The sequence below is a fragment of the Zosterops lateralis genome, assembly GCF_965231275.1.
Source record: "Zosterops lateralis genome assembly, chromosome: Z".
Taxonomy (NCBI): Eukaryota; Metazoa; Chordata; class Aves; order Passeriformes; family Zosteropidae; genus Zosterops; species Zosterops lateralis.
In genome coordinates this window covers 84,916,967-84,940,952 of record NC_139800.1, presented here as the reverse complement: position 1 = coordinate 84,940,952, position 23,986 = coordinate 84,916,967, and the positions used below count along the sequence as shown (strand labels likewise).

Genomic DNA, 23,986 nt, shown 5'->3' with positions numbered 1-23,986 from the left:
TAGAGAAAACATCAACTGCTGGTAGCTGAGAGGCATTTCTGTTTAATCGATTCTGTGTACATCAGGCAGCAGACATTTAATATATATTAACATGTATTTACTCTTTTGACTGAACCTCTTCTCTCAGTCACCTGCTGAAGTTGAAATGCAGGGCTCAACCAGCTGGAAGTCAGCCTTGGATGGTTGTGTGTGTCACTACCATATTAGATTCACCTTGGAAAAGCTGTCTTGGGGTCCAAGTACCCCAAAGTGTCCTGAACACACTCAGGTGCTTGGAGAACACACAGGCAATGATTACCTGCCTTCAAGACACACAAGACAAATTACTGCCACATTACAGCATTAGTCTTAGGGGACCTACAGGGTGCTAAAATTAAGCTGCTTACATCGTAGCAGACTAAAAATAGTGCAGAGCACACAGCTCCCAGTCTCTCACCTTCAGCAGCATCAGGTTCTGCTGTTCACCTCAGCACATTCTGCACAGGCAGGATTCACTGGACATTCTGAATGTAGCAGCTGTGCTCTGCTTACCTTTACTATTACCAACACAACCCAAATTAGCCTAAAGTGATTCATTAAGAAGGCAGTGTCTGTGTGCTAATGGTCCAAGTCTTCAATGAAACAATTAAAAAAAAAAAAGGTCAAAGAAAACCTTGAAATTTACTCCACAGGTACTCCCATTCAGAATATGCAAGTTAATGATAATTCCACTCTGACTTCTACCACGTGGACTTTTTGCTTTTAGAAAGTCTTCAAGCCACAGCCTTTTTTCACAGTGGGAAATTATTCTGTAGTAGTATCCTACAATAATTAGATTCCCACCTTCCAGAACAGAATAAAGCACCTGAAATGAAGATGTTTCAGAGACATTTCAGCTTCTCACGTTGCACAAAACGTTGACAACAGTCACACAATATAGAGTTGTAACTGTAGCTTTACATCCATTTGAGATGATTAATAAGTAATTCAAAAAGCTGATACTTTTGTTATCTGTATTAATGCCTATGTACCTAGTATTTTCAATTTCTCAATGAATTCAGAAACTTAATAGCATGATCGTTAACTTTTAATGCTTTAGATAGCTTTTGAATTTCTCTCTCTCTCTCTCCAAAGAGCTTTTACTCATGCAGGTAACAGAATTACCCTTGCTCTACTATAAATGGCAGAAATTCTTGCAAAAGCAGATACTCTGTCCAAAAGCATCCTGGCAAAGCATTGCAGGTGAAGCAACTATCAATCAGAGAAATGTTCCATGTCAAGAGCAGATGACACATTTTTGGGGTTTTTTTGGTCAGCAATAAGAAAGGAAAAACAGTTTTGCACATAAAACATAAAACCCATGGAGAGGGCATCATTTTTCTACAAACGCAGAATCGCTGCAGGTCAGCACAGTGAGCAACTGGAACCAGGGCATGAATCAGATACATTTTGTCAGTTTATGCTTTTGCAGGAAAAAAAAAAACCCAGCACATTCTATTTCTTTTGATAGAACGTAGATTTAGGAGGAGGTGTAGGATGTGCTAACCATGGTTCTACTGAAAGATGCAGGGGACATCTCTTTAATGCAGCCTTGAAAGAACAATTTTACAAGTAAGACCATAAATTTTGCTTATAACCAGGGCTTTGTTTACAATGGGGTTTTATTTATTTAAGCAAATGCATTGTTATTCCGAGAACTCTGCTGGAAGTTCTCAGGAGAGTGAAATACCGGTGCATAATCTATTTAATAGTCAGCACCAACTGTCCTGGTAAGTAGGTGGTCCGCTCTCCATGCTTTCCTCTAGACTTTTTTATTTTTCCCCTACTTCACTTGGGTCACAAATTCCCAGCCAATGCTCAGCTAGAGAACCTGCACTGGAACACTCAGCTGGAGTTGCCTTTACCAGCACTGAGGAAGTTGCCAGAAAATATATATATAGCTAAACACTTCAGAAAGCAAAAGGAATTGCTCTAAAACCATTCTGCACCGAACTACTGAACCCAGACCTAGAATTGCCAAGCAATTGACCTCCAACTCACCATCAGTGCATTTTACGTACATTTCCAGATATCAATTCTTGCACGTGAAAGAGAAGCCACACTTGAGGAAAATTGTCACAGTGGATAATAGTAACAGTTCATTGAAGAAAGGATTGCTGTCAAATCCATAGAACGATTTCATCATATCATCACAGAATGGTTTGCGTTGGAAGGGACCTTAAAGATCGTCTTGTTCCAACCCCGCCATGGGCAGGGACACTTTCCACTAGGGTTGCTCAGAGTTCCATCCAACCTGGCCTTGAACACTTCATGTTGAGAGTAACTAGATTCATAATAAATAGATTTTTAGAATATCTAACCTAAATTCCCATGAAAAATGCATTTGCACACTTGAAGAGGAGCACCTTTGCAGGTTATTCTTTCTGTTTTGACATTAGAGAAAGCACTCTTCTTAGTCTAATCTCTTTATTTATTCATACAGAAGGGGTTTTATTCCAGGAATATAGATTTCTATTTGTTTAAAAACAAACAAAACCCATTTCTTTTTGCAGTTCACAGATTTTTTTTTCCAATTCAACTTCTGAATTTCTTTTTCATCAAATTCATAGAAAAAACACTCTGTAAGAGCATTACAGATCAAGACTACTTCACGAATGTATTCATATTTCATGCTAATTAGTCTTTGTACACAATCCCTGTCTCTGCAGTACCAGTACATGTGTCTCTGTCCTCAACTCCTCGTTAAATGTGCTGGGCTTTATTTGAGCACTGCATCACCGAGCCTCAGTCAGACAGCTGGGAATGCAGAGATGCCTTTCTTCCCCTGCTGGATTTCGGCAAGCTCATACACACAAAAGCTCCAGCTCCTTAGAAAAACTGAGTCATGGAGGAGGTACAGAAGCTGCTAGATACTACCAGAGTTATCACACAGTGGGCTGGAATTCCAGACTTCTGGAACATGTGGGTATTGAACCTTTATGTGTCACCAGCAGTGATCCTTACACTTATCTCTAATGGAAACCTCCAACACCTTAAAAAACACACTGAAAAATTATGAAAACTGCTGGGAAAAACCTACTGAACCAATTTCCTTTGTGGGAGAAACAATACTTTTGAGAGTTCACCTTCCCTTGGCTTTTTTTTTTAAAAGTCACAAATGCTCCTCCATCTTTCTTCTTCAAGATTTTCATTTTCTGCGAGTTCAGGTGTAACAAATTAATACATTAATTCTGTAAGCAGCCACCTAAAATATAACACATTATAACTAAGACAACTCAGCACTCAGTCACAACATTGATATAAATACACAGAAGAGTTTTTTTTAGACAATACACATCTGTCCCCACTCCAATTCTATTTAAATTCTTCTGGTGAAACTTTCTGACAAAATTACTAATTGAAACTTGCAGAAAATCTGAGCAGCAGGGGCTCTGTTACTAATATTTTTCAGTGCCAGAGATTTCTTCACCAAAAGAGGCCTTGCAGCAGGCACACACACACACACACCCCCCAGGAGCCTCTCCAGTCTCAGTTTGCCAGGTGGTACTGAAAAGGCAGGTGGATAACCAGTTTGTACCTGCAGAACTGCTCCAGTCACTCAGCAACCAGCAGGATTCCTTATTTCACATCCTTGCTCCTCAAGTCTCCAGCAGAGAACTCTCACCTGTCCCAGTGATGTTCCCAAAGGGTTCAGCACTGCCAATTAAACTAAAACAGGAGGAATGGCCTCTGCGTTAGAGCATCTGACCTGGATTCAGAACAGACAGAATGCTGATTCTGAAAATGAACTCCACTTCTACAGGAATTGTGTGGAATACATTATACTGTACCTCCAAGCAATCCACAAATAATGATAGCAGCCTTTCAAACAGCCCAGACCTCAAACTATTTCCCACCTGTCTCTTAATCTGCATACAATTTAATTCACACACAGGCTGTTTGTACTTGATTTTCTGAAGGTGCAATTATTGCAATTCTTTAAGTAATGCTGATTAAGATAATGTCCAAACTTCTCCATCAGAGCCCTCTTATGGAACAACAATGCTCTGAAAAAAATACTGTTGCAGATGTAAAGAAAGCAAACTCCAGGAATAACAAACTGGAGGCAGGAAAATTGCATCTACCTGACCCATCCCTCTTGATTTTTCCCCCTTAGGAATCTACCACAAAGCTTTTAAAAGCACAGTCCTAAGAGACACAACTAGTGTGTGCCACAGCCTGAGACCTGCAGTGAAATTCTTGCTTCTGTCCAACCCTAAAGCATGAGCATTCTGAAAGTGTTATTTATATAAAAGATTTTACAGGAAAAGAGGACAATAAACAAAAATAGCACAACTGACACTGAGCCTAACTTCTGAAAATAGTCAAAATAGATTTTATTTTTTAATCTGGGATATTCTTCATTCATTGTCACATGATGAAAACAACTACAGTTAGTGGATCACACCAACAGGAAATGCATTTTACATAGTATATTTTTTCAAAATAAATTATCTTTTCTTAATGACTCCATATTACAAACTACCTTTGATGTAGAAATTAAGTTATTGAAAGGTGAGTGCATTAAAATGCTGCTTGAAATAAAATATTAAGAACTTACATTTACAATCTTTACCTCCTAATTGAAACTTTTGCTTTTAGACCTTTCTGAACACTATGCTCCTATCAGTCCTTCATGAGGAATGAAATGGGTCCTGATGCTCTTGAAATAGGACTTGGACTCTAAAATAACTCTAAGATCATTTAAAATTTTTTTTAAAAGTATAAAATGTATCAAAATACAAAGATAAACATATATAAATCTATGCTAGATAGTAATAATTTCAGGAAGCAGTTTGTTTAAATCATGCAAAGCTTTTTTCACTCTTGAGTTTGAGAGTTTACCTATTGGATAAATCCATTGGAGAAGAAAAGGAAAGTGAAAAATAGTAAACTAATAACTCACTCCTTCTTTATGGTACTTGAATTTATTCTGTTGCTGAAAAACAACAATGTCAAATACATCCAAAGATGAAAACAAACCAATCTGCTGCACTTCTGTGCGAAACAGGTATGAAGACTGATGACCTACGTGTGCAATCCAAGGAAATGAAATTCCTCTGCCACACAGCACTGGGTGACCCTACACTGCAAAGTCGATCCTTCTCTGCTTTGGATTCCCACCCTGCCTGCAAAGGAGAGGCTGAGGAAGGAAAGGAACCAAACAAACACAGCCTGAATAATCAGCAGACCAAGGGAGCCACCTGCAGTTTGTAATCCTGAAGCAAATTCAGGATTAGTTCAGAGGTTTTTTCTTCCTTTTTCTGTTGACAAAGCAGTGTAGGTAGCTGAGCTAGTGCAACACAGCAGTGCTTAACACCAGAGATTTCTGCCTTAAACTGAGTCTGGCTGCCTCACACCTACAGACACAGCTGTATTAAAGGAAATCTAGCCACAGCTGAATCCACTGAAAGCTTGCAAATGTTGAAGTTCTCTGATGAATTAGATCTGGGCTTCTCAGCATAGCAAATTCAAAGCCATTTTTTAAAAGAAGTCACGGCTGCTCCTTGTATTTACAAGTTCCAAATGCAAATGAATGCAAAGAGTTTTCTTTCAAGTTTAATGGTGCACTGACCTATTATATATTATTTATTGACATTACATCTACATTATACACATTATTATTCATATACATATTCTATATATTATACATATAAAAATCAAAACCTGAACATTTTGTTCATGTTTTGTTTGTTCAATTGCAGCTTACATGGAAGTTTGTCTTTTCTCTTATCTCTTCCCACTCAAATGCCCATAATGTAAAAAAGACAACTCATCTATTGAGACTTTACCTCCGTTTTGAAAACATATGAAAATATGAAAATGATTGTTGAGTTGTATTTTAAAAGTCTAATTGTAAAGCAACAGAACCCTGATTGAGAAGTTTTCCCTTGAGGCAAGCTGGATGGATAATGAATTCTGTATTGGAACAATCCCAGTAGTTACAGACTATTATGTACTAATTACTACCTTTACAGACCTACTGTACACATAATTAATTTCTTCTGAGCACTACTATCATTCTTGACTGGCAAAATACACAATCTAAATTACAAGAGCCAGAAATTAACACGATCCTTTAGGGAGAAGGCATTAACTTGCTTTGCAGTGTTTCACAATTAGACCATCAATCAAACAGTGAGAAATGATTTTGATAGCAGCAGGCCCGGCACTGATTATTGTCACAGGCCTGAGCACGGGATGTGTCACAACACTGCAGCATATACCTGTTAGGAGACACTTCAGCATTCAATCCTACATGGATTTAACACTCCATGAATTAAATAGGAGCTTTCTGACATCATGTATCACCAAGCACTGAAGACATGACAGTGCTGCTGGTGGCCAGAGAGAAAATTTCACATCAGTTAAGGGGCAAAAGCAAAGTTTGGTAAGAGTGCTTGACCTAACATGACCTGCTTAAATGATTTCAAAGATTTAAGTAGGTTCTTGACAACAACACTAATATTTTAAACTGTTAATTTCAGTTGTTGGGGGTTTCAGGACATTCTACAGAATTAAATCATACACATTCCCAGCTGCATCGAAAAGCAGTAGCCCAGGTTTCCTGAGATGTATAATCACACTGGATTAATAATGTAGTAAGCAAAAATTACTGTTCAACTTCATAACTTTTCTCCCCAGAAAGTACCACTTCCCTTCAGACTGTATTCCTCTAAAACAGACAGCACTCAAAACAGCAAGGCAGTTCACAGCTTAGTGACAGTCAACGTAAGTCATTTGTGGAGTATCTTAAACCAAAAACACTATGGTAAACGAGAAAAATTCACCAAGTGTTTTTCTCATTGTACCACAGAATCACAAATAGAATTCAGAGGTTTAAGCAAATTTCAGTCCTGCAACTATACAGAATCACAAATTTTTATTAAATGTCTACACTACCATTTCTTTTGTTTCAGTTACTGTTCCCACTAGCATTCCAAAATTCCACAGCATACAAGACAGTAAACACTAAATCATCACAACTGCTTTTGGCAATCGTCAGTTTGCTTCCACTCATCCCTTTGTTTGTTTTACATGCTGACTGTGCTCTTGAGAGAATATCACATGCATTTATATTTGGCTTTTTATCACTCTCCTATAATGTAGCTGGAGACCACCTCATGCAATGGGAGTAAAGTAAGAGAGAAATCTGATCCCAGATGGTGTCTGAAATAAATATTTGGGACATTATTGAGCTGCTTAAGGTAAAAGGGGAGGAAGAATGGTGAACATCATTCCATGTTTCTCTTTGCAGATGGCAGGAAAAAAGTTGCTTCTGCTATACAATTCTTTGGGTCTGTGCTGCAACTAAATGCTCAGAGTGTCTTGACTTCCAGTAGATTTTGAAGTTTACAAAACCCCATGAACTCAGACAACTCTGCCTTTCTGTAGCAGTCAGCCAAGTAAGGTTTTCAGAACCTGAGTATTATGCAGCAGCATTTTAATGTGCATCCTTTGCTATGGCATCTTATTTTCTACAACCATTAACTGAGAACTACACAAGGAAAAATATCTGCAAGGCTATCAGTACACTAAGCTATTCAGGGAGTTTCTGTTGTTCCTAGTTTTACAACTGTGCTACTATGTCAACAACAATTTCTTCTCATTGGAAACTGTCAGCTATATCAAAAATTCAAGAAGGTTTTTTCAGCATTTTTAATGAAGATGCTTTTCAAAGAATTTCAAAACATTTCCTTAGATTTCTGATTAAAGGATTCAGCTCAAAGCAGAAGCTTGTCCTTTTCATTAAGAAGGAGCTCGTGCCATTCTGTCATCTGTTGCTGGGGATTCTTTCCCTTAGAGGTCTTCCTGTCACACCAAAAGAAGGGACCAACTCCACATCATTTTACCCTCCCTGTAGTGCTAAGAACCAAGAGTCAAAACAGCTTGCGCATGGAAAAGAATGTTAAATTACTGCAAAGAATGCTTTTGAATTACTGCACAGAATAGCTAAACATTTAGACCAGAAAGTGGTTCCAAGGTGTGCTGCAAAAGGGGAACGCTAATGGCATAAATTCACTGACTACTGAAAAGAATATGAATCTATCTTATGAAAGACAGCCGTGACCAACTCTTGGAACAGGTTTCAAAAGAACACAGGAAAAAACACATTCAGAAATAATTTAAGGAAACTACTCAAGAAATAGTTCATTAGAGTCCTCTGAGAGCCCTTCCTGAGTTCATCTTTTTTAACACTGTATTAGTAAAAACTGCTGTTCTTATTCCAGAAATTCTCAGCTAGGAGTAATAATGCAAATAAACATGATTTTAGGATTAGAATTTAAATTTAATTATAATTTAATTTGAGGAAAATCCACATCTGTCTGCAACATACAGTGCACTTTTAAAATATATTATTGCAAAAAGGTTCCTCCCCTCATGCTGTAAAGTGAAGGAGGAGCAATTCTTGTAATAGACTGTTATGCTTAATATATGTTTTAAATCATCTTCCTGCTATAAAACCATCATATGAATTCCATGGTATTGCACAAAGCATAAAAGAAACTGCCATTGCACATTTTTAAACTTAATAAAAGCATAATAAAGAGTCAAGTAAGAATGTACCTTTCATTTGGGTTCCAAAGGTAAGTGCCAATTTTGCAAACAGCTCTGGGTCTTCGAATTTATCTTCTTCAGCTTTTACCCAAAAGCTGTTTTCTCCTATTTCTTGAGGCTCGATCTGAAAGGAAAACAGCATTTCCAGAGTAAAATACAGAGGGTTTTCAAAAGCCAAGTTAAAACATATGCTACAGAACTTCTGTGAGAACTGGGCTGAATGAGGTTTAGCCCTGTTCTGGGAGGTTCTCTCCCTGCTGCCTCCTGCACAAACACTGTGAGCTGAGCTGCCCTCTGGTCACAAATGGGCTTGGTTGTCCTTCTCTCCTTCAGCAAGTTCTCCAAACACAACTAGTAGCAGCAGCTGGCTTTGAAAGTGTTCTAGCTTACTCTTGATTCCTTTCTAGAGAGCTCACAAACTCTTCAGCACTTCCTCCCTCCTACCTGAGAACCGGATGGAACAACTTCCCAGGAAATGAACTGGCCATGGGGACCTTGAGAGACTCAGTATGAGCTCTCTGCTGGCTATTTTAATGGAAGAAAGTGCTCTGCAATTGAAATTGAAATTGAAAGACAACTTGACTCTTCACATGCGACTAAGAACTTCTCTTTTCAAAATATATTCCTCTAACAGCTTTGAACACACTAATTGTTTTTTATAAGTCTGTTTAAATGCCAAGTAATTTCCAAGGGCTATTTCACTTAAGGATGACATGCAGGGAATTTAGCAATACTGCATTTGTCAGCCTCACTCCAATTTTCCTGCAACACTCTGGTCCCTCCACCTTTCAGCCCTGCTTTAGCAGCAGCTCCAGGGAAGACATTTTAAAAAACTACCTTAATCCAACACTAATAGGCAAGACAGTTACAGCAAAAAGAACTAAATTAAACAGTAAGAATTTTATTCCTCAAATGATGGCTCCTTAAAAGTGATGATCAAACAGACTTTCCACTTTCTTAGTAGGCAGGAGATCTCTGGCATCATTCCCAGAGCACTTAAGCAAAGCGTCCATCTGCAGCTCCTTCCCATTGTCACAGCCAGTGTTCACAGACACTTCAGAAATTATTCCTATAAACTCCCCAATGGAACTGATCACAGTGAAATTGGCTGCAATTACCAGTATGTATTATAAAATAAAAGCTTGCTTTTCTCTATGTTTACAGGACAGCAGTCTATGTCCCACAGTTACAAAACTCCTGCAATGCATCGTGGTCCAGCCCTTTCTCCCCAAGGTATTTAATTCGTCTTCCCACAACAAAGAAGGAAAGTTATCACTTATCCTTTTCTGCAGATTATTTTATAAGAATTACAGAAAAAGTAAAGATTTTCAGACTGATTTTAAAATTTATTTAAATTAATACTCTAAAAACATGGCTGGCTGTTCTATATCATTCTAGTTAAATATATTGAAAGCCTGTTTTTAAACTACAACCGTTAGATACACTCCCAGATTGTTTGAGCACATCTCCAAATATTTTGAAATCATTTGAAATTACTGAAGCATTAATTCTTCTGCCAAAAGAAACTATAAATTGGCATGCCACACATTTCCACACAGGCTCTCTCAACCTTCTGGATTCATCTTCCAAAACTCGTGGAGTTTTTCTGCTGTTACCTCAAAGAAGGAGCCTTTTGAATACTCAGAATTTAGAGGAACAACACAGCATGGAATATATAAAAGTCCTCCTTTCATTTGCCTTGATGATTTGGTGATTTTGGTGCTTTTTCCTACACCAAACATCAACATATCAGTAATTTTATACCACTAAAAATCTGCACACTTTAGAATGCAATGATTTAGTCTTGATAACAGACACAATTATCCAATACCCTATATGTATCTTCTTTACATGGCAGGAGCAGTGGCTACACTGATCAAAAGCGGATGTTAAACACACTCCAGCACACACACCTGGATGTTTGCATAACTTCTCCTGTTAGAGAGGGCCCGGATATACTGAGAGGCAGGTAATAACTGGGAGCTGCTTTAAGGGTTTCCTTGCAAATCACATTTTGCTTGCACTTTTCTGCTCAAGTAATGTTTATATTTTAAGATGGTTTTAAGAATGAAATGTGATTAAATACAACCATGTTAAGACACTGGAAGCTCATGGCGCCCAAACCTTTCCCTTGAGCAGTCCCATGGCTCCTCCCAGTGGCCAGAGCCCTGCTCCAGCACATCACTAATTAAGACTCACCAACAAGTATCTGGGATAAATAATCAACAAGTAACATTAAGGCCTGGTATCAGCAATCTCTGAACTCACAGCTACATTAAACATCACGAATTTAAAAAGCTTAAGTCGGTTTGTTTTGGTAGATACGTGTACAAGCTGCTTTAAAAGTTTGGAGATAAATAGGTATCTATATACAACTTGACACAACTTGACACTTGCACTTGATGTTCACTGCATCTGAGAATGCACTGAAAGTAAGTTGGCTTCCTGGGATACTTGGTACAACAACGAGTCCTGCCAAGATGAATCTCATTTAAAAATCCATCACTACATGGCACCAAGCCTATCTGTGAAGGAGGGGAAGGAACACCATCCCCACACCTCCTGTCATACCTTAGACCAGTTGATTCTCTTCATGGAGACCTCCAGCTGATACTTCTTCTTCTCCTTCATCCCGTGTGGCAATGCTGGCACCATGGGGAAGGGAGCAAAGGGAACCCCTCCCAGAGGCGGTGGCATCGGGGGCCCCCCAAAAGGCGGCAGTGGAGGGACTGCTCCCCCGGGTAGAGGAGGAGGAGGAGGAGGCCCTGCTCCCCCGGGCAGGGGAGGAGGAGGAGGAGGCCCTGCTCCCCCGGGCAGGGGAGGGGGTGGTGGAATGGTTCCACCAGGCAGAGGAGGGGGTGGTGGAGCAAGTGATGGTGCACCAGGTAATGGAGGCGGGGGAGGAATTACAGCTCCACCTGGCAGGGGAGGAGGAGGAGGAATTGTTTGTCCTCCAGGCAGGGGAGGAGGAGGAGGAATTGTTTGTCCTCCAGGCAGGGGAGGAGGAGGAGGAATTACTGGAGCTCCAGGCAGGGGAGGAGGAGGAGGAATTACTGGAGCTCCAGGCAGGGGAGGAGGAGGAGGAATTACTGGAGCTCCAGGCAGGGGAGGAGGAGGAGGGATGGCTCCACCAGGGAGTGAAGGCGCTGGAGATGGCAGGACTTTCTCACTTGGGAGGGCTGAAGCTACTGCTGGGACTTCTGTGAGGCCTGGACCCTGAAACATAAAAGAGGAATTCTTTTCACCAGTGACAGGAGGCAGTTTGATGTGAAGCTGAACCAATCAGGATGGGTTTTAGCCAACTGCACCTCAAGAAAGTGAGAAATGTAACTGTTCTCCTATTTAAATGAGAAACAATAACAATAGATTATACCATGTACCATAAAGCTGCCAAGCAAACTGAATAACCTAGCATTGTTATAAAAACAAATTGTTTCAATTTTAAAGAAAATTTAATAGTAGCACTAACATTTAAGTGAACAGAACAGCATTTTATTTCTTACCAATGCACAAAACATTTATCCCACTTAGGATACCCTGGCAAGCTGGGGCATCAGAGATGAGAATAACCATGCTGAATTTTAACAACACTCATCTGCTGCTGGAAAATTTCCCCCAGCAATCAGTGGAGCAGCTATTGCAGTGCAAGAGGTCAGAGGACCACAGTTGTTCATAACTATTCTGACATATGGGGGGGTGGAGGGTGTGCAACAACCCACCCTGCTGCCTTTGAAATCTGTCCGAGGGTGCTCCTTCGGTGAGAGGAAAAAAGAGCAATCATAATAGCCATTCTAATAACTTCTTACTAATTAATAAGGAAGAGAAACAACACCATGTCAGACCATTGCAGGGGTGAGTGCAGCTACAAATAAGGGTCATCATATTCTATGGGGAGCATAACACTAGAAAAGATACTAGAATTACATGGTTAATTAACCAATGGTCAGCATTACTGTGAATGCCCTGTCATGTCTGGATAATCTGAACTGTGTTAGAATCAATAAAATAGGATTAACAATTAATTTGACTAAAAGTACATTTTTTACTTTGCACAAGCATGTGTTTCTTCAGCCCACAAGTTATAATACACAAATTTCTGGAGAATTTATTAAAACAGACTGCCAAATTTCAGTGTAACACTGGCTTGTAGGAATTTGTAACAAACATGAAAACTGGCAAGAAGAAATTAAGAACAGGAGTGTCTGTGTCTCCACCTTAGAGCCCAAAGAAAAAGTGAGATCATAAGCATTGAGAGAGCAAAAATAAAGACAAAAAGGCAACAGGCAGATCTTGTCTAGCATTGAAGAAATACAAAATAAGCCAGACTGAGGCAATAGCACTATATCATAATATCTGTTAGTTTCTAAAAAGTATAAATGACCTAAAACCCAAAGCTGGTGTAAAAACTAAAAAATAAAAAGCCTATATAAAGGGTAAGAGTAAAAAAAATATAAAACAAAAGCCTTTAGAAATAAACACTTCCAAATCAAAAACTTTCTGCAAAACATACTGAAAAAGCAATGTGAAAGCATAAACAAATACTTGCATAGAAAAAAAAAATCAGGCTGGATGCAAGATTTTTATAGCCTATGGAACACTTTTTCTCAATAAAGCAGGTACCTGTGACAGGTTGAATATACTACTGTTTGAAAAATGTTACCTCCATTAACTATCCTTAGTAACTTATGCTGGCTGCAAAACAAATCAATACACCTCTACCATACATTCCAAACTCCAGAGAGACAAGGTACTCTGGAGCAATTTCTTTTCAACTCCTTCTCAAAAAAAAAAAAAATCAACTCAGCTGTGGAATTAAATGTGATATGTTTTATTACCTGGGTCCGGAGCTGTTTGACTTCTGCTTCAAGTTCTTTGATTTTCTCTTCTCGTTTCTGCAGCTCTGCTTGTGCCTCTTGTCGAGCTGTGAACTCTTCATCAAACTGTAATGATTTAACCAGGAGAGTTTGCCCAGTTATGGCCACACCAGAGCCTATATTGGCAGGAATTCCTTGAGCAATATCAGAGGTGGAGCAATTCATGCTCTAACTCTAACTTCTAACTCTTTTAGCACCATTTTTCTAACGTGTTCACTTTTAGCACCACAGTTTCTTCCATTAAGAAGTCAATGACAAAGAACCACTCAGATCCAGATACTCAGTTCAGGCTTTTCCCTCCAAGAGTACACTACAGAATTCTCAAACCAAACTCAAGTACACATCTATTGCAGCAAGGTTAAATTCATTAACAATTAAATCTGCAACCATCATGTTCAAGAACATGTTCTGCCATTTCACCTGAAAATGCCTAACTAGACCAGATCAGCAAAAAAAAAAATCAAAATTTTGAAATATTTCAATACACATCTCCATAATACATGAACTTCAGCACTATTGCAGCTAATATAGCACATTTATCCATTTTTTTAAGCTTATACCTGCACTTAAGTTATTTAATTGTGACTATTTCAGGAATAAGAGCAACAAGTGGAATTTTTCCCATCAGTTATCTACAGCAGAGGAATACAACTGAAGAGATGTACAGTTAATGCTACTCAGATGCTTTTGATTTCAGACTCAACTGCATCTCAGCCTTTTCCACAACAGAACCACAGAGCTTTAAACACGAAAGCACATCCTCCCTGTGAGATCCACTATTTCCCAATTTTAGCTGGGAAGCAACCTGACTGTGTTCCTGTTAAGATTCTGTTCCACACTCTTGAGAGAGCCATGAGTAGGACTTACCTTTCTGGAAAATTCTGCTGCTTTCTTTTCACTCTCTTCTACTTTAGCTTTGTCTACACATGCATCTACAATTTAAACAAAATACCACACACAAGTCAACTCAAACATATCACAGCTCTGAGGTGCTTCCAACCATAACTACCCTCTGAGCCCATGACACAAATGCAAGAGGAACTTTTTTTTTTTTTTTGACCCTGTCTCATTCCATTAAAGGCTACAGCATTGAGTCTGGTATCTCACAAGTACACCTGTAGCTCACATACATATTTCCAGAACACTGAAAAAATTCACAGTGTAAATCTAGACAGGAGAACATAAAAAAGAACCCCAAAGTAAAACTGCTTAAAGAGTACAAACCAACAAGCTGTGTAAAATTAATGTCCATCCTTCCTCTGTATTTAAAATCTGGGTCCATGCCACTGCTGTGTAGAACTATCTGTGACACACATTCTTCTATGATCTTGTAATACTGAGGTCTGAAACAGGAAACATTTACAAGACAATAAGAACATGAATAAGCCTTTATCCAGTTGGGGAGGGGGGGCAACTAACTCCTAATAATTCAATTCTACAACTGCCAGAAGAAGTATCACATTCAAACTCTTCTTTGTACTCTTATTTGTAAATATTTTGGATATGGTGCCTTGACCTTGCTAAGATACTGCGCTGCACATGAGAGAAATTTACACCGAAATGACCAGATCCAAGGCACATGAAGTATTTTCAATTATCAAGTGTACAACTTTCATGTTCTTTGAAGCAATGAAGATAACAACTGGAATAAAGGAAAAGTACCCAACAAGTTAAGAGGTTTTTGGGATGTGGGTGTTAAACTTACACTATTAAAAATACTATTTTATTTACCAAGATCTTTTTAATACTAACATACAGCAAAAAGATAAATAACACATCAGTCTCAGAGTGACTTTTTAGGCACAAGCTACTCAGTTTGCCAGGGTCTTAATTTCTATTCTTGCCCCTACTCCCCCCAAAAAATCCAGCATGGCAGCTGGCACTCACCGGACATAGTAATCATTCCTGATCAGAAGGAAATGTTGGAGAATTGACAAGAAGTAATTTTCAGAAGAAGTATCTCTCACCATATTATACAGCAGATGAAATACTTCGCTCACATCAGTGCAAACATTGTTAAGAAAATACAAGTACTTAAAAAAACCAAAAACTTCAAAAACAAGCCCAAAGACTCAAAAACCCCACTGCAGCACAGAACACCCCACCAAAACACAGCTCCCCAGATATTTCCCATATTGTTCAAGTAAAACCCCTCCACACTTTGAACTCCCAACCCTTAACAGTAAATATGATTTTTCCCACTAAGATTGTGCACAGAATTTCTGTGCCCTGTTTAACAATTAGGACATGCTTCATTATCAGTAAGAACAATCACACTACTGACTGAATGTTTTAGAATCCTGTAAAAATATTTCACACAAAGCTCTGTTTCCACTTGGAGCTCAGGCAGGGTATTGGCAAGCACACACTGGTCAATCATCCTCATTTTGTAACGATGACCCTTACTTATAATTACCTATTCTGCAAAGCACCAGCATTACAGGGGATGTTATTGTCTTCCCATTGATTGCCCCTGCCTCCCTCTGCTTCCTCCTAAACCCTGCAAGCAGCCTTCTGAACTTGGGTAACTTTGAATTTCCTGCTCCTTCACAGCTAGAAAAGGCACATATCTGAAGTGCCTCAGAATCTATGAGAAATTTTGTTCCTTTTTTTATCAAAACTCATTTTTCTTCAACCTTATGATCTTCCATGGGTATAATTTTATCTCTTCATGTATTATGAGAGTTTAGCTTAATAAATGTTATTTACAAAAAATTAATTCAGTTCCCAATGACTTACATTTGACATGCAAATTTAAGCACTAATTATCTAAATATTTTCTAACAAAAAAAGCAACTGGAGAGAAATCTGCTTGACAAAGTCCCTGGTAAGACACAACTGAGACAAATAACCTGCACATAGAGCACTGTAATTTCCATTTAATAAAGTTCTGAAATGACACAAGTTATAACAGCATTTCCTCCTTAAAGGATATTCCATTTCAGCTTTGATATCATTGAGACGATGTGACAGTTCAAAGAAGTCTTCATCCTTGTTCTCATCAAACACCTTCAGCTGAATATCAAGCTCATCATTTTCCTTATCTTTCAAGGCCTGTTTTTCAAGGTAGAGTATATCTTAATTTTTCCTTTTTTAAAGCAAGAATTTCCCCCCTTGAAAGACTGTATCATGACACAGTATACGACATTAACCTTTAGAACAGAAGCAAGTTTTAACTCAGTGCCTGGGCTTTTTTTATTATAATGGTTCAACTGAGAAAAACTAAAGGCAAACTATCAGCCCACAGAGCAGATATGGGCTACAGAACAAACAAGACTTCCAGATGAATCAATTTCTCTTAATGGGACATAGCAGTTGCTGCTTGTTAATGTCAGAGTTCCTTTAAAAAAACCACAATAGGTATATTTCAAAACATGAATTGACACGAGCTTAAGAAGCCTAAAAAAGTGTAAAGAAGACTTCCTTATAATTTCTGTTACTCAGTTATCTTAGACCATGGCATTAAAACATCCATAGTATAAGGAGAAATACAGAGGAGAAAAAAACCCACGCAAGTTAGCATTTGGGGCAGAGGAAAATTGTCCTAATTCCCAGAAGAACCAAGTTTAGTTTCCTACCAGCCAAAGCACATGAAAAAAAGTTCCTCCCTATCCACTCGTGGGAATGCAGTCCACAACTGAAATGGAAATTGGCCTGGATTTGTCACAACTGGAAGCAGCCATGTGGGTTCCCCAATACAGCAGGAACTTGTGCCAATTCCAGTGCTTGAAAAGCAGAGGAGGCTCTGAATCTGAACAGATTAAGAGCCAGAGCTCCGGATCTCCCTCCTGACTCTTTTTCAACACATTAGCTGTTCAACATTCTTAAAATAGACTGTTATAACCAAATACTAATTGCTTTTACACTCAGATCTGTATGGCAGATGTTGGTACACTCTCCCAAATTTTCTGTCATATCATGATTTGCTACAATTCAGTTTTTCCTTGCTACTCAACCCACCCCCATCCTTAAAGTTTTTAAAGCATTTATTGATTCTATAAAATACCTTTCAATAGATTAAAAAAAAAAAATTGACTTCTTGAGGCTTTCAGATGTTCCACAGCAAATAAAGCCAGTAAATGATATTAATTAATGTATTTGGATGATGTAAACCCTAAAAATATACCTAAGGAAAAGTAACATCACAGATCAGAAAGTATCTCAAGGCTGAATGAGCCAAAAATGTAAGTTTTTGTTCCTGATAAATTGACAATTTGAAATTTTACATAATGAAAGTCATAGCAGAATAAATTCTGTTTCAAACAAATATAAACACGTACCTAATTTCTCTCATCTTTTGTAAAAAAGTGATGAGTACCTTAAATATACCTATTTTTGATGTAAGCATCAGAATGGTATCTTGGCTAGGAGCCACAAACCTCTTCCCCAAGTCAGAAATATTCCTGTCTGTGCAGCTGCATGAAGGCAAACATGCAGTCTCAGAATGAATTTCTGATTTGATTTTTCCTTAAAATGTCCCAATGCATTCTCAGCAGGCAGATTAAAGAAAAACAGATTTCACAGAAAACAACATGAACAGCATATAGGAAAAGTTAATCCAAGATTGGTTCCACAGCCAGATTCACATTCACTGCATGTGCTTTGAGCTCATTATGCAGAATTTGGCTACCCTCATTTAATTTCTAATGTGTTGACTTATTTTAACTACTATTCTGGTTTATACAGCTCATGAGAACTTGCATTTGTAATTTTGCAGGCTGAAAGCAGATTTGGATTGATAACATGACCTTCTGCACCCCCAATCCTTCACATCAGCTGTTCTGGTTAAACAGTTTGGTTTATCTTCAACATTCACAGTGGACAGTGATCAACTCCTGGATACAAATTACTTACAGGCAATATTTTCTTCAGGCCACAACGTAAAAACTCATTTCTCAAGTGTATCCTGAAATCAAGTTCATCAGGAAATGTAACAAGGGCGTTGATGAGCTGCATACATGCTACCTGTAATCAGAAATACAGAATGAAAATCAATACTTTCAGTCCCTGTTTCAGTTTAATTATGAAACCAAAGAGATGGATATTATTTATTATGCAGCACACATGCAACACTAGGGTTTATTTTAGCAACAGCAAATACTGCTCTGTTTCCCTATCAGGATGCTTCTGCTGTGTCAAAATAGCACCATATTAATGATCATCACAGAATAATATCATGGAATGGTTTGAGTGGGAAGGGACCTTAAAGCCCATTCAGTGCCACTCCTGCCATGGCAGGGACACCTTCCACCATCCCAGGGTGCTCCAAGTCCCAGTGTCCAGCCTGGCCTTGGGCACTGCCAGGGATCCAGGGGCAGCCACAGCTGCTCTGGGCACCCTGTGCCAGGGCCTGCCCACCCTAAAATCATGCACCAGTTACTCCCAAACCAAAAATGCCCATTGTACCTCCTTCTCTTTCTCCTCAGTATTTACCCGTTTGAAAACAAACTATAACAATACTAATACAATAACTAAAAACTTAAAAAAACCCACATAAGAGCCACCAAATAAACACCCATACCCAAATTAGACATATAACCAGGTGTTTTTCCCATTCCTGCAGAGCACTTCTGCAAAATGCCTGAAGTCTCAGGGTAGTGGCTAATGTTTTAATTGAACAGCTGTGCACTTTAACTGATTTATTTGGAAATAGGTAGACAACAGCACAACGCCAAAAGTGCTGACCCATGTTAAAAGACTAAAATGGGACTCAAGGGAAATACCAAGCTTGGTAAAAGATGTTAACTGCAAATAGAAGTAGCTATAGAGTAGGACAAAAAAAAATCAATAGCTGCAGAAGAAACAAATCAGATAAAAAGCACCTTCCTGTTTTAATTACACTCACTATTTAGCTTTAATAAAACACCTTATGGAGTGTCAAATTTCTATTAAAACACCTTTCAAAGGCACTCTCTTGCTAGAGCTGCATCTTCAGATAATGCAGTATCATCATGCTTCCTTGAATGATTCTTGTTATTTTACTACTATGACATGGCTTAACAAGCCAAAGCACATGTCCAATCTGAAATTAATAGAGAGAAGAGGTGCCATCTGCTCTGATTGCTTCTGCCAGAGACACTCTGCCTTAATGGCTTGTGCTAATACATTACCAGCAAAGAAGGATTTTGTCAGGAACAAGGTAATGAGTCTTGCAATTGTGCCTTCACTGAGGTATCAGGGAGCTTTGGGAGGGGGAGGCTGGCAGGAACGGTGGGTGGTGGTTGTTGTTTGCCTTAAATCAACAAGGTCATGGAATAGGAGACAGCTCCAGAATGAATTCTTCAGTGATAGCACTATTAACATTAGAATGTCATTTATAGGAACTTATTGGACATCATTAACTCATCAGCTCCAAAACAAGAGGTGCTGATGGTAAACACAGCATTAAGGCAACTATGGCTGATGTGTATTTGAGCCAAGACTGGAAAAAGGCATCCCAAGGATACCTGCCCTGCCTGCATTTTTCCATATCTTTCAGCCAAGGTAGCTGAAAAATGATTTTTAGTACAAAATGTGCATAACTACTGTATTATGAGAAGGTAATAAGTCTTTCAGCCTTTATCAGGATATTCAGCCACTTGGCTTCAATGCAAAAATGGCAGTACAAAAAAATCCCAACCAATTCTAATTAAAAAAGCTTACATCTTAATAACCAACCAAAACTCTGGTGCACACAGAGCATAAAAACTTCTATGCATGGACACATAAGCAGCAATGAACATAATCTAAGTCATGACTTAGCAAAAACCACTGGCATGGATTATTTATTATTGCACAAAAATAATTTTGGAAGCTCACTAGATTACCCCCAGAGAAGCACTACTGGCTGATGAAAAGCACATGTTGAACACACAAGGAATGCAAAATCCTTGTTGACAAAAGTACCTGCTGCACTTCACTCATCCCAAAAGGAACCCTGCCAAAAATGGGCACAACTGCCACCATTAGCATTTACCTGAATATTTAAGATATTAGTAGTGCTGCCTGAAGTACCAGCACCAGGAACAGATTTATTACCTGAACATGACACCTGGCATCCAAGGAAAGAAATATCACTAATTACTCTCTTTACTAAGGTCAGGATTTCTTAATCCTATTTTTGGGACAGGAGGTGAGTTCCTTGGCCTGCCACCACTAACAAGTAGAAAACGTAGCAGCAGTAGGCCACTGGTATTTATCTTTCCTCTTTTACTGACCACTGGATTAATGGCACTAAAAGATGTTCTGTGTAAATTAGAGATTTACACAAGCAATACACAGTGCTCCAATCTTCCAGCTGAAGCACACAGGAAGACAAACTCACCTGCAGCTGGATGAACTCGTGGTTTTCCAGGCCTTCCACAATCTGAGAGAAACGCTCCTCCCTGTTGTGCCTTTCAGCAGCAGTTGTTATAGCGCCTAAAAGCTTGTCCAGGCTAAGAGAAAGACAAACTGTCAAAGGAGCACAGCACAGCCAACTTGAGCATTTTAAACATACTCAGCCCATTAGTCACACTACTCAAGACTTCAGTGCTGAGTTTAAATGCATTTATCAACAGAAAATTGAAAACAATCCAAGAACCAAGTGTTAAAAATCTCTACAAGATTATTGTTGAAATAAGAAAAAAGGTGAATAACTCTCTGTATTATTTTTTCAGCTAAGCAACAACCAATGAGCGGGAAAGGTCCCTTTACAAGACTGTGCACTTGATAACAAGCTGACACGTTTAACATCTGGAAATTCTAATAAATTGTCCTTTCAGAAATCAAAATGTTTTAATCTATTTATTGCATAGAAGACATGAAGTTTGCCCATTTTAACCTTCAGTAAATAAACACAGTGGTGAATTTACAGGAACCATATGCCAAGTGATTATGTTAGTTCTAAAAATCTCATGGGCAAGTGCTGAATACCTCCAAGTTAAAGTGTTGCAAAGCCCAGCTATAAATGTGAACTTCTTGCTCCTGTGGTAGAGAGGTGATCTGTTCTTTCAGACCTCACACTTCAGCCCAGTGTGTAGGTCCCTGCTCACCTGCTTTTCTCTGATTTAATACTGAATTAAGGCAACAAAACAGGTGAAGTCTCTAATTTTAAACCACATTATTAAAAACTTCATAGATTACATCTGTTTCACTGACAACTTTTCTCACCTGCATCCAAATTAACAGCTCAGGAGGGCCCAAAAAAAAAAATAAATCTCAACTTACATGTTTTCCTCTCCAACAATGCAGATAGCAGAAAGTATTTTCACTGTCTCAGTCATCATGTGTGGTTGCCTTGGATCAATTGCTCTTGACAACAGCAAGAAACTTCTTTCATCTCCTAGAATCCTTTGCAAACCGTACTGGGAGGAACAAAAAGCTCACAGTGAAAAGGTTGTGCCTGCCTTGGAAACTCATCACCAACTTAAGCTCCTGAGGAGTTCTCCCAACTCCTACCACCCAGAGGGGGCTTGGCAACACTCCTCCAAAACCCCTGGCCATCACTGCTTGGGGACACAGGTCAGCGTCCTCAGTCTTGCATTTGAGGCTTTCTCCTGACAGAGAGAGATTCAGCTCCTCAGAGGACACCAGGACCTTGTAAAATCAGTACCCACCAAAAGACAAATCAGCTTTTATTTTCTATCTATATCTGAAACACCTCAGAAGTATGAAAAAAATCTGCTTTTGTCTCACTTCATTAAACAAGCTCTTCTGTGAGATATTTCTAAACTGAGTAAAAGTAATTGTAACTTTCATGCAGTTTTATTTGCTAGGGAGGATACAAAAATACGAGATTTCAGATTTTGCTATGAATAAAGCAAAATTACAAGTTTAACACATCAGCTTCTAGAAGATACTCATACCCTGTAAACCTGAGTAACCTGTGTTAGAAATAAATAGGATACAACTTAACCTACTTAATCCTTTACCCATGACCTACCAACATTAAAACTGCAGCTAAAAAGTTATCAAATTATAGTCAATTTAAATCAGTTGAAAAGTACATTATTTTAACAACTATGTATTGAAGTCTGAATTTGGAAAGCTATTTTTTTCAATTTCCAAGTAATTAATTTCCAAATTCACTTACTTTAAATTTATACTATTGTTCTCTTTTTATCAACTATTTTATTTCCAAAGATCAACAGTGTTTAACGAAATTAAGAAAAAATGCAAAAAGGTTCATGAAGTAGATTCTCAAGGCAAGTTACACTAAGTTTAAGATCTGCATTTCCAAAGAGTTAAACACTGGATATACAAGCTTTCTTTTCCTCTCCAACATTTAACATGACATACACATCTGGAACTCAACAAAACTCAATCATGCTAGAAGTATCTGACTTTAAAATAACACTTACTTTATTGTTCATAAATGCTTTGAGGCACTGGATAAGTTTATGTTGATTCTTCTTATCAATACTCTCTTGCCTTGAAAGGAATGAGGAAAATTACATAGGGATCTTCATGACCTCCCCATCCCTCCCTTCAAATGATCCAGGTCCTTACTGTTTCTTGTCCAGAAGCTTTTCCAATGCATCCAACAGAAGTCCAAGACCTTCATGTCCAAAATTGTTAACCCAGCTAAGGAAAAAAACAAGCAAACAAAAAAAGCACACAAAGAAAAATGCTTTAATTATTTCTTAATCAAATGCAAAACTTGCAAAGCTTTTATCTCCTCTACTGCTTGTGCATCCCTTCATAGGCTCCACTTTTGGTCTCACTTCCCAAAAATGATCAGCCACAAAGGCAAACAGTTCCAAAAAGCACAAACTGCTGAAAGCCACAGTGAAAGGTGAGAAGATATTGCAGACAGCTGCAAACATTCCACTTATCCTTATCCAGGGTGCTGACAACACTGCTCTCCTGTCAACAAGCATTAGCATAATTACCCTGGTTTCAAAAAAAACCCCAAAGCCCACAACTCTCCTGCTTAGCCAAAACAGCATGATGAAAACTACTGCAGAAATTGCTCTGCTTACCTGACTGGATTGCTGGTTAGAGACACTCTCAAAGACTCCAGGCAATTAAGAAGTTTTTCATCTGAAATTCCAGATCTCAGTTCATGGATATATTCTTGTGAGGACAGGGTACATTCATGCTTGCTGTTTTTCAGTCCACCCTATCACAGAAGACAGAATGCTGAGTGTTCTAGTGATCAAACAGTATTCAGATGAAAAAAAAAAGAAGACTAATAGTTCCATATGAATTTTCAAATCATAATACAAGTATTCAAGACACCTGACTTGGATTTGACATCAGTGTTTAATACTTTAACTTTTACATCACAAGGATAACTATTCTTGCTGGAATCCTTTTCACTTCTTTCAGTAAAAGTGCATGTACTACAAATTGAATATAAAATTTAATTCCATCATTCAGCTGTATTAAGATATTTAATGAGTGTATTAAACATCTACTTCACAACACTGTATTGGAAACAATTAATCATAAAGAGAGACACAGAAAAAATCCAGTTTATGCAACTTCATGAGCAAATTTTTGCCTGTACCATAGTCCATGTTTGGCCTCTAGTAGAGATGTCTAAAGGATCTTGTTTGCCACAAAAAAAATCA

The 23,986-nt window shown here is 38.5% G+C and overlaps 1 protein-coding gene across 4 annotated transcripts in view; it reads right to left on the bottom strand.

Annotated features, from left to right (window-relative positions):
* The window catches only part of DIAPH2 (diaphanous related formin 2), a gene marked incomplete at its 5' end in the record, with an annotated part of 170,660 nt that overhangs the window by 120,121 nt on the left and 26,553 nt on the right, over positions 1-23,986 (bottom strand). For all 4 annotated transcript variants that reach the window (XM_083883143.1, XM_083883145.1, XM_083883144.1 and 1 more), the window contains 13 exons: positions 8,587-8,701; positions 11,149-11,793; positions 13,413-13,517; positions 14,319-14,383; positions 14,676-14,794; positions 15,339-15,455; positions 16,387-16,505; positions 18,306-18,416; positions 20,755-20,866; positions 21,639-21,775; positions 22,772-22,841; positions 22,920-22,994; positions 23,393-23,532. In XM_083883143.1, coding sequence (XP_083739269.1) covers positions 8,587-8,701; positions 11,149-11,793; positions 13,413-13,517; positions 14,319-14,383; positions 14,676-14,794; positions 15,339-15,455; positions 16,387-16,505; positions 18,306-18,416; positions 20,755-20,866; positions 21,639-21,775; positions 22,772-22,841; positions 22,920-22,994; positions 23,393-23,532 — 1,930 coding nt within the window. The remainder of the gene's footprint in view (positions 1-8,586; positions 8,702-11,148; positions 11,794-13,412; positions 13,518-14,318; positions 14,384-14,675; positions 14,795-15,338; positions 15,456-16,386; positions 16,506-18,305; positions 18,417-20,754; positions 20,867-21,638; positions 21,776-22,771; positions 22,842-22,919; positions 22,995-23,392; positions 23,533-23,986) is intronic.